The 13,716-nt window shown below is 40.0% G+C and overlaps 1 protein-coding gene across 1 annotated transcript in view; it reads right to left on the bottom strand.

The window, feature by feature from the left end:
* Positions 1–13,716, bottom strand: part of LOC102468552 (protein LYRIC) — a gene marked incomplete at its 3' end in the record, with an annotated part of 71,693 nt that overhangs the window by 57,124 nt on the left and 853 nt on the right. Inside the window, 1 exon segment of the mRNA XM_027765473.1 lies at positions 13,438–13,649. Coding sequence (XP_027621274.1) covers positions 13,438–13,649 — 212 coding nt within the window.

Raw genomic sequence — 13,716 nt, 5'->3', positions numbered from 1 at the left:
CTCTCTGGTCAAATTTAAAAAATAAGTGAATGAGTAAATAAAATAAATAATTCTTAAAAGAAAAAAAAAGAAATCTCCATGTCTACCTACCTTATTGTTATAATTTACAAAAATGGCCACCTTAGAGCCTCTTTTTAAATGCACACATGTAAAAACTATGTGTGCATTGGCAGGGGTGGTAGTTATTAGAGCAAAGATATGACAACCAGGAAAATAGAATGGAAGATGGGGTCACACAGCAGAATAAAAGCTTATTTCATGACTCCTGATTTTTTTTTTTAGAATTATTTAATTTTATTTATTATTATTATTTCAATTTCCTATAGGACACATGCACTCACGAGACAGAGAGAGAGAGAGAGAGCGAGTGAGCGAGCAGGCCACCAGATCCAGGATTAGAACGGCAGCCGGCCACGTGGGAGTTCGGCACCTAACCATCATGCCACTTCCTGGCCCCTATGATTCCTGATTTTAAGGAAATAAAACTGTTGTTGTTGGGGACCAGCAGTTGGCGTAATGGCTATGTCGCTGGACTTCCATGTAGTCGACCGTCGTTCGAGTCCCGGACCCGGTGGGTTAAACTCACGACGGGTGCGTTTTGTGTGCCTGCCCAGGATCTCAAGAGGAGAATGGAGGAGAAGGGAGTGTGGCATGGCCATTCCCCCTGGGGGGTGATTTCTCACTTTCTGTCTCTCTGTCTCTCTCTTTCTGGCGCGTGTACGTGCCCTATAGCAAAAACCTCTCCAAAAAAAAAATTGTTCTTGTTGGTCAATCTTTAATTTATTAATTTCATAAATGCTTATTAAGGGCTTAAGCACTAGGCACTGGGTTAATGACTGTGGGAACAAGGACACATGAATAAAACCTGCTTTAAGGAGTTTTAAAATTCAGAATAAGAAAGTATACTTAATAATAGACTTCTACTTCATCTGAGCAGTCTTTACTTGTTAAACTGATTCTAAACTGCAAAAGAAACTACTGGGTTGTTGGGAAAATTATGTCACATTTTGCACAGAAAAAAAAAAAATGTCATGACTATCCTGACAACCTAATATCTGAGGTAAACATATACAAAGCGTGCCTAATCCCAAACTCCAAAATCCAGAACATTCTGAACACCAATATGATGTCACAAATGGAAAACTTCATGTTTGACCCTCAAGTGACAGGTCACAGTCAAAATGCTCCAATACGAAAATGCTGCATAAAATTACCTATAAGCTATATGTGTAAGGTATACCACGTATGAATTTCGTGTATAGACTTGGGTCCCATCTCAAACGATATCTCCTTACATATATGCAAATACTGCAAAATCTGAAAACAAAACAAAAGAACACTTCTGGTCTCAAGTACTTTGGAATACTCAACCTGTATAATGTTTAGAATTTGACTTCCAAAATAAAACCACTGAGAACTCTATTTTCACTGTTACATAAATTTTGGGGGGCATGAAATGTAAAGATAACAACTTCAAATTACTGGGAAACTTAGGTTTAGAAATCAGAATCTACCCACTACCAAAAAGTAGAATATGGAAAGACCATAGGCTTTGGAATTAGACAAACCTGAGATTAAGGCCCAATTTCTCTCTCTCTCTCTCTGTGTATGTGTGTGTGTGTATACATACATATATATATGTGCGTGCACACACACACACACACACACTGGTGTTTTTTTTTTCCAAGCCACTGAGTTCAGGTCTTGAACCACAGAGTTGGCCATGTGGGATCCAGTGCCTTTACCCCACCACCTGCTAGCCCCCAATTTCTATATTTAATCATCACTGTGACTTTAAGTATTTAATTGAACTCTACTTCATTATTTCTAAGTATAAGAAAAATATGTGCTTGTATTACAGGTTTCCTGTTAGAATTACACCAAATGAAAGAACATACAAAAACATACTTGCTAAGGGGTAGCAAGTAGTGTGGTGGTTGGGGTACTGAACTCCCACATAGCCAACAGTGTTTTGCGTCCCAGACCTAGCAGCTTGCTTTCTCACTCTCCCTTTCTCTCTTTCTCTGTTTCTCTCTGGTCAAATTGAAGAATGCTGATAATGAATACAATTAAATAATTCTTGAAGGAAAAAACAAAAAAAGAAACTGTTTTCTCTTCTAATATCCTTTTCTCTCCAGTAGTATGCTGGCCCATACTCTATTCTCACATTCAAGCACTGAAGTCGTTTTTTTATGCTAAACATGCTCAAAATAAGTGTTAATTTCTGGTGATCAAAAGTTCTTGGACAGGGGACCAGCAGTTGGTGTAATGGCTATGTTGCTGGACTCCCATGTAACCAACTGCAGTTTGAGTCTTGGACCCAGTGTCTTAAACTCACGCCAGGCGTGTGTGCGTGCATGCCCAAGATCCTGAGAGGAGAATGGAGAAGGGATTGCGGCGTGGCCATCCCCCCTGGGGGGTGATTTCTGGCTTTCTGTCTGACAAGCACACACACCCTATAGCAAAAACCTCTCCAAAAAAAAAGTGCTTGGACAGGACCAGCAGATGCTGTAATGGTTATATCACTGTACTCCCACTTAGTCAATGTGGTTCAAATCCCGGACCTGGCAGCTTGAAACTCACACCAGGCATGTGTGCATGCATGCTCAAAATCTCAAGAGGAGAACGGAGCAGAAAGGACTGCAATATGGCCATCCACCCTGGGGGATGATTTCTCACTTTATGTTTCTGTCTCTTTGGTAAGCACACACATGCTACAGCAAAAATTTCTCTCTTAAAAAATTTTAAAAAGTACCTGGACAGGGCTCGTCCATGGTCTAGTGGTTATGTGAGCTGAATCCCACATGGTTCCAAGTCCTGGACCCAGAGGCTTGAAAAATCCATTAAGCATGTATGCGTGTGTGCCCCAAATCTCCAAAATAGATACGTTCTCCTCCGAAATGGAGGAGAACGAATTGTGGCATGACTATTGTCTATGGGGGAGGGGTTTCTCTCTCTCTCTCTCTCCAGTAAGTACATGCACCCTCTGGTAAGTTAAAAAAAAAAAAAAGAAAGAAAAAGAAAGAAAAAAGAAGAAAAATTGCCTGGCCATGCATCTAATTAGGCCTAATGATCCAGTCACAAATTCTTTTGGGATGTCAATAGATTACAAATAATAAATAAACATATCCTCTAAGAGGCTAAAAGGGATCCAGGGTTGCTCTAGAGATAGCACTGTGACATCTTAAAAAAAAAAATCTACTTAGTTTTATTGTGTACTAGAAAATTACATAGTATCTACTTGTGTTCATTCACTCAATACTCAATAATACAACAGAGTAATATGTAAAACTATTACAACTTGCAACAAAGATAATCCTTGCCTTCAAGAAGCTTAGAACCTAGCAAAGACAGGTACACAATAGTAAATATTAAAATATAAGACAAAGGTATGTTCTTCTTTCCCTCTCTTAAAGGAAAGATTATAGGTACTGAAGCCATGCTGAGAATGGGTTGAAATCCTAATTGTGCATCCCCCTAAATGATTACTGAAAATGATTAATAATGATAAAATAATTACTAAGAAAGTAATAAAGTAACATAGGAGACATAAGTATTCACACTATGTCCACCATATAATGATAAAAAACAAGACAGCATGGAAATTCAGAAGAGACATCATCTGTAGCTAACAGATCAGAGCATAAGACAGCCTAATAATAACTATAATTTCTGGGTACTTTCCACATGTCAGGTACCTGTTAAACGCTTTTTTATGCATTATTTCACTTAAGGAACAAGACCTAGTCTTCATCAGTTTCTTGGTTTTAATTCAAAGAATTCTGATATAAATTCAACATAAAATAATTTGTCAGTTCATTCGAAAACACGAATTGCATTTATCTCCCTGACAAATGCGCATGTATCAACTACGTAAGCTAAACATATCCCTAAACTATAATTAGACAATGTAATTTACCTACTTATTTTTAAATCAACCTAAATTTTAAATTCTTAATAACTGAGAGAAGAATCTTACAAATATGACCTACATCTTGAATTGCAAAATCTTGCTATATACCCTTGAGATATTTCATTTAGTGGTAAAGATCCTTATGCTTTCTTGTCAGCTAGCCAAAATTTCAACTTTTTTCTGGGATTCCAAAGTATCTCATCGTTAACGGCATCAGGGATGTTCAGGGCAACTTTTATGGGATAAAGAGATGACAATATCTGTTGCATGGACAAATCATGCTGAGAATGATTTCTGAAAAACAAAATACAAGCACTGGTCTTGCAGGTTTTGTTTCTGAAGAGCACTGCGATAAAAACCACAGGTGATGCCGTTTAATACATAATATCCATGCACTTTCTTCTCAGATATGATGGATACCTTCTGGAAGCCTGGCATTCTGAGGAATACTTGAACACTACTAGCACAATGGGAGAGAAAAGAGAATAAAATTAAAACTAATAAAATAACACTAACTCTTGAATCTCTTGATTTTGCTTGAATAACAACCATTCAATAATGCAAAACAAACAAAACAAAACAAAAAACAAAAACCCAAAACAAAATAACAGAACCAAAAAAACCTCAAGCAAAACCCAACAAACATGAGTGTTCAGAGGGTTTATTACTACTCTTGGTATCTAAGATAAATAAAATAAGTAAAACTATTAAAGGTCTTTTCTCTCAGAACTTTTATGTAAGGCCTCTGGCAGAAATGAAAAGATGAAAAAGTGGGACCAGCAGATGGCATAACGGTTATGTTGCTGAACTCCCATATAGTCGACAGTGGTTCATGTCCCAGACCCAGCAGCTTAAAACTCGTGCTGGGCGCATGTGCGTGCGCGCTCAAGAGAGAAGAGTGGAGGAGAAATCATCCCCTCGGGTGATTTCTTGCTTTTCGTTTCTGTCTCTGTCTCTCCAGTGAGTACACATGTCCGTTAGCAAATAATCTCTGTTAAAAAAAAAAAAGAAGAAAAGAAAAGGAAAAGATAATAAAAGAGGATAAAGGTCTGTCATATAACCAAACAAATGGAGCCCAAATTCTGGATATTTTATAAAGTCATTATCATTTTCAGCAGAAACTTCTAACTCTAAAAGTAAAATTTAAAAGCAATAAAGCCAAATATAACTCACTGGGAAAATTGGATATGTTCTCTGAATGCAATTCAGTATTTTAAAACATACTATTAACATTAGAGAGGTATAGTGGAAATAACAGAATTCTTACACTAGAAATTAGAAAATGTTTTGCCTTTTAAATTTCTTTGTTCTATAACCCTGAATAAGTCACTCAATCTCTCTGAAACTCAAGATTCCTATCACTTAGAATTAAAAAATATATATATATTAATTACCATAGGGCACGTGCTGAAAAAAGACAGACAAAAAGAAAAAGAGAAATGATCCCCTAACAGGGATGCCATGACATAGTTTCTCCTTCTGAGTTCTTCTCTAGGGATTTTTGGGTATGTATGCATACGTGCCTGGTATGTTTTTCAAGCCACTGTGTCAGGGACTTGAACCACAAGGTTGGCCGCATGTGATCTGGCTGCCCTAACCTCACTTAGAATTTTTAATCAAATGATTATGCCTTTAAGCATTAAAACTAAGAGGAAAAGTAACAAAAGTAAAAAAGAAAATCTCACAGGTGTTAAGTGATAGGATATACTATTAATATTACCAGCAAAACCACAACCTAAGTATAAAAAGCACAATTTGATTAGGAATACATCAACAGACATCTAGCTCAATAACAGATTATCAAATTAAAATTAGAAATGTCCTTTAAGACACTTCATTAAACCTTAAATGCAATAATTACCAAAGGCTTTTATGTGCCAGGTATTGCTTCCCAGTAGCTTAATCTATAGAGGGAAAAGATCCCCAAAAGTAAATGGATCAGGAAATACTGATAATTTACAAACTGTGATAACTATTATGAAGGAAATACATAAAAGGCTCAGGCAAAACAGAAAGGGGTATCTATTTCAAGTAAGGCAGTCAGGAAAGGATATTCTAGGAAGGCAACTTTTTAAAAAAGTTTATTTCATTAAGAGAGAGAAAGAGGGACAGGGACCCCCATAGGATTTCACCATGCTGCTCTCCCCGCCTCAGACTTGCAGTCAGTCAGGATCACAGGTGTGCCTGCAGGTACACCTGGCATGATCAGGTAGATCTGTGACCCAAGCCCGGGGTATTCCCACATATGAGTCCAATGTCACACTGTGGCTGCGCCTGGGAAGGCAACTTTGTAATATACCGTGTAGGGGCCAGCAGGTAGTGTGGTGGTTGAGGTGCTGGACTCCCACATGGCTGAAAGCAGTTTGAGTCCCAGACCTTGTAGCCGGCTTTCGTACTTTCCCTTTTTCTCTCTGGTGAATGCATGTGCCCTATAGCAAATTTTAACAATAATAACAAATAAAATTAAATAATTCTTTTAAAAAATTATTTTTATTTTAAATTTGTTTATTTTATTTATTTTTATTCATTTCATTTTAATTTGACCAGAGAGGGACAGAATGAGAGAGAGAGAAAGTGAGAAAACAAGCCACCAGGTCTAGGACTCGAACTGCAGTCCGTCATGTGGGAGTCCAGTGCACTTAACCACCATGCTACCTGGCACCTCCCCCCAAATTAAGTAATTCTTTAAAAAAAAAAGATATGATGTAAAGGCTGATGAGAATAACAAAGAGAAGATCATTCCAGATGTGTTAATAATAGCTCTTGTAAAGGCACTGTGTTGTGGAAAAAGTTTGAAGAACTGAAAAAAGATCATTGTAGTTAAAAGTAGCAAATGAGAGGAAACTAACTAAAAAATCAGCTTAGTAGACAAGCACATGCGGTGCTATATAGCCCAAAGAAAGACGTTTAGATTTTAAATGCAAAAGCTACTGAAGTGTTGGTTTTAGGCAGGAAGGGGATTTGCTTTTAAAAAGACTCCTTACTTCCAGGACATTAAAGAAGGACTGACAGCAGTCAGGGAGGCTACTGCTGCAGTTCAGGTGAGCTAAGGACACAGGAGAATGAGAACAGCAGGATTAAATACATAAACTGGAGATAAAAACTGATAGTACTTTGCTGATGGATGAGACAGGAGGTGAGAAAGATATGAGGAAGGAAAAGGTTAGAATCAAGGATGATTTTTAGATTTTTTGGCTGGAATAACTGAATAGAGGGTAATGTATCATTTACAGAACTGGGGAAGACTGTGAGAGGGCACAGAATTATGTTTTATTAGGAAGATGTTAAAGTTTGAGATACATTCTTTTTTTTTTTCGGAGAGGTTTTTTGCTATAGGGCGCGTGCGCTCGCCAGACAGAGAGATAGAAAGCAAGAAGTCACCCCCCAGGGGGGACGGCCACACTGCAATCCCTTCTCCTCCATTCTCCTCTCAGGATCTTGGGCATGCGCGCCCGTTGTTTTAAGCCACTGGGTCCAGGACACGAACCGCGGTCGAATACATGGGAATCCAGCGACATAGCCATTATGCTAACTGCTGGTCCCTGGAGATACTTTCTTTCAATTGGAGAAATCGAGTATACACCTTAAACATGATGTTCTGGAGATAAGAATGTCCAGATCCAGATCCAGGTTAATACACAGGTGATCTCCATTTTTTATGAATTCTGTATTGGCAAATTTACCTATTCAGTAAAATCTATAACCATAAAATTAATACTCAAGGTATTTGGGGTTTATCTGGAGACATGCATGTACAGAGCATCTGAGTCACCCTATATGTATACTCCCTGTTGAAGTCGAGGCAACACTACATCCTTATTATAGCTCTTATGTACACAAAAGTCCTTTAGGAGGTCTATTTAGCACTGCATATTTTGCATTTGTGCTTTTTGTTGGTGATTTTGCTCTTTAACATGGCACCCAACTATAGAGCTGGAGTGTAGTGTTTCTTCTTTTCTTTTCTTTCTTTCTTTTTTTTTTTTGAGAGTTTTTTTCTATATCGCACGCACTGCATATTTTGCATTTGTGCTTTTTGTTGGTGATTTTGCTCTTTAACATGGCACCCAACTATAGAGCTGGAGTGTAGGGTTTCTTCTTTTCTTTCTTTTTTTTTTTTTTTTGAGAGTTTTTTTCTATATTGCACGTGTGCTCGCCAGAAAGACAGAGAGAGATGGAGAGACAGAAAGCAAGAAATAACCCTCCAGAAGGGAGGGCCACACCACAATCCCTTCTCCCTTGGGGACCAGCAGTTAGTGTAATGGCTATGTTCCTGGACTGCCATGTAGTCGACTGAGGTTTGAGTCCCGGACCCGGTAGCTTAAACTCACGCCAGGCGCATGTGCATGCGTGCCCAAGATCCCGAGAGGAGAATGGAGGAGAAGGAATTGCGGCATGCCCATCCCGCCTGGGGGATGATTTCTTGCTTTCTGTCTCTCTGTCTCTCTCTTGTCTTTCTGGCAAGCACATGGGCCCTATAGCAAAAATCTCTCCTCTCCAAAAAAACAAGTTTCCTCCTAGTAAGGATACTGCAATTCATACCTTAAAGGAACTACAGTGAAATGTTATGGAATAAAAACCAAATTGATAAAAATAACTTTTAGGGGGAACCAGCAGTTAGCGTAATGGCTATGTCGCTGGACTCCCACCCACATAGTTGACCGCAGTTCACGTCCCGGACCCGGTGGCTTAAAACTCACGCCGGGCACGTGTGCGTGCGTGCCCAAGATCCTGAGAGGAGCATGGAAGAGAAGGGATTGCGGTGTGACCATCCCCCTTGGGGGGTGATTTCTCGCTTTCTGTCTCTAATGTCTCTCTTTGTCTGGCGAGCGCACGTGCCCTATAGCAAAAATCTCTCCAAAAAACCCCCAAAAAACAAAAACAAAAAAACAAAAACAAAAAACAACTTTTAGGGGCTGGCAGGTGGCGTGGTGGTTAAAGAAGATGCTGGACTCCCACGACTCGAACTGTGGTTCAAATCCCAGACCTGGCGGCTTACTTTCTCTCTCTCTCTGTCCCTCTTTGGTCAAATTAAGACAAATAAATAAATAAATAAAGTTAAATAAAATAATTCTAAAAAAATTTTAATGCTCATGAATAGGCTAAAAAGCTACATATATATAATCTGCAAATAATGAATTATTAGAAACAAATTTTTAAAATGGGTGTTGCAAAATTTGAAAAGATTTAAGGAAAAAATGAAAAAAGGTAAAAGCCAACTTATATTTAAGCAAAATATCTTGAAAAATAAGGAATATCTGGGACCAAACTGTTGGTGTAATGGCTATGTCGCTGGAATCCCATGCAGTCGAACGTGGTTTGAGTCCTGGACTCAGTGGCTTACACTCATGCAGGGCGTGTGTACATGCATGCCCAAGATCTCGAGAGAATGGAGGAGAAGGGATTGCAGCGTGGCTATCCCCCTGGGGGCTGATTTCTTGCTTTCTGTCTTTGTCTCTGTCTTTGGGGCGAGCGCCCGCACCCTATAGCAAAAACCTCTCCAAAAAAATTAAAAAAAAAAAAAAGGAATGTCCTTTCAAAGACATTGCAGTAGTTTATATTACTGAATCCACTTGAATAAGAGTAAATGTAATCTTAAAATGTCTAACAGAATGATGTAGTAATGAGATTAGAAGATTAAACATGGCTTTACTTAGAGACCTTATATGACTCTTTCACTCCTATTCTAATGAATGATTTTTTAAAATTTTAATTTATTATTATTATTATTGCTATAGTCATCAGAGAGAGAGAGAAAGTGAGACAGCAAGCCGCCAGGTGCAAAAACTCTAACAGTGATTGGCCATGTTGGGAGTCTAACGCTGCAATCTGTAATCACAACCACCATGCCACCTGCTGGCCCCATCTAAGGAGTGATTTCCAAACTACTAGGTAAGGATTCCTAAGAATTTTTTTTAAATGCAGATTCCCTGGGGCCAGTAGGTGGTATGGTGTTTAAGGTGCTGGATTCCCACATTGCCTACTGCGCTTTGAGTCCTGGACCTGGCAACTTGCTTTCTCTCTCTCTGTCTTTCTGGTGAGTGAGTATGTTCTATAGCAAATTTAAAAATAATAACAATAATAAATAAAATAATAAATAAAATAAAAGTAATTCTTTAAAAAAATGCAGATTCCCTACAACCCGTTCCAAAAATTTTGAATTTATAAGATTTGTGGTAGGGACCATGAATCTACCTTTTTAAAAAAAATTTTTTTTTGCTATAGGACATGTTCTGCTTGCCAGAGAAGAGATAATAAAAAGAAGGAAAGTTAAAAATCACACCTAAGGGGGTATGGCCATACCACAATCCTTCCTCTTCTATTCTCTTCTTGGGATTCTGTACACATGAGCACATGCATTCAGGGATTCAAACTCTAGTAGGTCATGTAGGATTGGGGCCTTAATCACCACACCATCTACTGACCTAGGAATCTACACATTTTAACAAGCCTTCAAAGTGACTTCATTCTAAGCGGCCAGGGATAACACTGAGAAATTTTGCAGTATTTTAACTCAACTAAGATCTTCGATTTATAAACAAGGTAAGCTAAATCGACCACAGTTAAGTGCCTTACTCAAGTTTAGAGTTCCCCATTTCTGCCAGACTGACAGCGTTGTCTTCTTCCAACCCTGGGCTTTTGTTGTTTCACAAGCCTCTCTATCTTGCTCCTTCCCACTTTCAAAGACAACTTTGTAATAGGCCTTTTATGCCTACTGGGCCTTACACTGGGGCTGTGATGTTAATTCTTCCAATGTTTCTTTTTCTACAACTGGAATAAAGAGCTCCCTGGGGGAGAAACTGGGCTTTTTACTTCAGTATTCAACTCATAGTGAGCCATATGAATATTGTATCCCTTTCTACTACCTGCAATTTGTAAGCAGTGTCTTACATTTCTCCAAGTACATACTTAGCATAGTGCAAGGTATATAATGAGTACTAAGTAGCAGCTTTTATTTTTCAGCCCTGCAAAGCAGAGTTTTCTAACTGTGGGTCATGCCACACAATCAAATGTGAAACCAATTTAGTGGATCACAAATAATATTAAAGAAAACAAACAATATGTTTGAGTGTGTGTGTACTACATAAAAATATTTCTTACTGTGGGTTGTAGTCAAAAAAATCTGAAAGCCACAATTCATAAATTTTGTAACTGATGTTTAAGCTAAACTTCTCCATTATATCTTCAACATATTTTCTTACCCAGCTAACTTTCAATCATCCAGTCTTCTCATTCTCACTCTCCAATCTTCAAAGCAAGTACTAGGTATATTTATTCATTTATACTTCCAGAACTCAAATGAAAAGGGGAAGGAGGTAAATCCTGATCTGACGGGCATTTTTCACAGTAAATGGATTCACTGGTGTCTGTGTTCCTTCTTCAGATGAGTCATTTGAGTGTTATGATGCACTTTGGAGGGGCTCCTGGAGCCCGGATCGCTTGACTCAAGTCCATCGGAAATTCTAGATGTTCCAAATAGGGCTCTGAAATGTTCACAACCTGGTTTATTCACACAGGGCTTAGGTTTAACACGTGGGGTTTTCAGGATGACCTTCTTTCCTTACTTTGGTACCAGGTTCTCTAGTTCTACTATAAAATTACTTTTGGGTAGCTCTGGATGCTCTCAACAAAATTATAAACTACGAGGGGACATCAAGAAGTTTGTGGGAAAAAAATGGAAGTAAAGTATGAATTTATTTGGTGCAAATTTTAAAAAAGTCTGTGCATGGTTCTTTTAAAAATAATATTCCTTTTCGGGGACCAGCAGTTAGCGTAATGGCTATGTTGCTGGACTCCCACGTAGACGACTGCGGTTCACGTCCCAGACCTGGTGGCTTAAAACTCACGCCAGGCGCGTGTGCGTGCGTGCCCAAGATCCTGAGAGGAGAATGGAGAAGGGATTGCGGCATGACCATCCCCCCTGGGGGGTGATTTCTCGCTTTCTGTCTCTATGTCTCTGTCTGTCTGGCGAGCGCACGTGCCCTTTAGTGAAAATCTCTCCAAAAAAAAAAAAAAAGAAAAGAAAAAAATAATATTCCTTTTCCATGAACTTTTGAAAGACCCACCCGCCCCCTCAATATTTTCTCTTTTCCTAGCCGAAGGTTGTACTCACACTGACAGAGTCATGTATACCAAACTTAACAGGTTGTGTATGTACATGACATCTTAATCAGTAGGAAAAACAGGTATCCACGTCCTATAATGTACTAACTGTGACCTATCACATCTCCAAAACAGTTTTCTTTCTGTACTGCTACCAAAAATACTCTCATTAGATTGAACTCAAACCCAACTTCTTCTGGTAACTTTCCAAAATCCCTCCAGTGAAATTTATCTTCCACCCAGGAAACCTCAATAACACTGTTCACACCTCTATAAGCCTATCATTCCATGCAATCTTATAATTATTTATGACACTGTCTCCTATGCTGGTCTCCACGACTGACTTTCTGACTACTAACTATGCCCTTCCTACTGCCCACCAAACACAAGCGTGCACTCCACATAGTAGGGCCTTTATTGCTGCTTGCTGAATTGTACTGAAAGGTGAACAGTGGATATAAAAATAAATTCAGTGAATATAAAAATAAGAGCCATTTCTAGTTCTGCACACCCCATAGTCTCAATTTGCTTAACTGGAAAGTATTTTTTAAATTTGTAAAACTACAGTAGATAGGAAAGGAGAAAAACATGGGGAAATGGCAATAAAGGATGCAGGAGTAAAACATGAAGGCCTAATGAAACAGATGTGTTGCCCTCTGCACTTGCACGCGTGGACCAGAACAGCTTGGTGCCTCTTAGACTTCACCATTCTGCCCTGTCATTCCCTTTCACTGTCTCAAAACCTCCCGCACCACGAGGTGTACAACAGACCACGTCTCTGAACCTGCCTTAAGCCTTTCTCATAGGACCACATACCCCAAAGTACATTAAGTAACCTATTCCCTCTTGTCATGCTCCTGTTCAGGTCTCCATTGGCCACATTCACCAGAACAAGAGTGGGAAACCATTTCCCTAGAACAGTCCCAAATAAAATGGAAGCACGTCTAGACCTGGGCTCCTCTAATCCTCTATAAGCTCCAGAGTTTTTAGGTCATCGCATTTCTTCCACGCTACCGTCAATATGAGTGAAGACAGACATCTGTCTTCCAGGTGCAGTCTGCACAACTTCCCAACAGCACCTTAAGGGCCCTTTACCCTCCCTTCACAGGCAGATACCCTTTAGGCCTCAGGAAGGCTGGTATGTCATCCTGGCGGTCAAGGTTCCCGGAGATGTCGTGACCTCTGGGCACTCAATTATTTAAGGATCCCCGGACCTGCTAACTTCCTTCTTCGAAACTGGGTTTCCCGGTCCGTCCTATACTTACTGAGCTTCTCCCATTTCCTAATTAACATGTCCACCGATCACTCCCTCCTCACTCTGGGAGATCTGCGTCTCGGCTCTCCACTAACCTCACTCTTCTCCCTTCCCCGCTGGGGCTCGGCCTCCCCTCGCCCCTACTCCACCGCCGCTCCTCCCTACTCACTTTGGGCTTCTCCGGCAGTTTCTTTCGGTTCTTCTTCTTCTGCTCTTCGCCTCTAAGATTCTTCAGCAGCGCTAGGTCGTCAGAGGCCGGGGTCGGCTGGGCGGCCGCCTCCTCCCGCTTGCGCGGCGGGTTCCTTCGCTTCTTGCGGGCGCCGGCGCAAGCCGCGGCCCAGCCGTAGCCCAGCAGGAAGAGCAGCAGCAGCCCGAGCGCGCCTGTACCCACCAGGATCACCCAGCCGGGGTACCGCTTCGGCTCCAGCCCCCGGTCGAGGCCCCGCTC

This window comes from Tupaia chinensis, unplaced genomic scaffold (genome assembly GCF_000334495.1).
Source record: "Tupaia chinensis unplaced genomic scaffold, TupChi_1.0 Scaffold138407_1, whole genome shotgun sequence".
NCBI classification, from domain to species: domain Eukaryota; kingdom Metazoa; phylum Chordata; class Mammalia; order Scandentia; family Tupaiidae; genus Tupaia; species Tupaia belangeri.
Note: the sequence above shows the minus strand (reverse complement) of the source record. Positions and strands in the feature narration are given on the sequence as shown.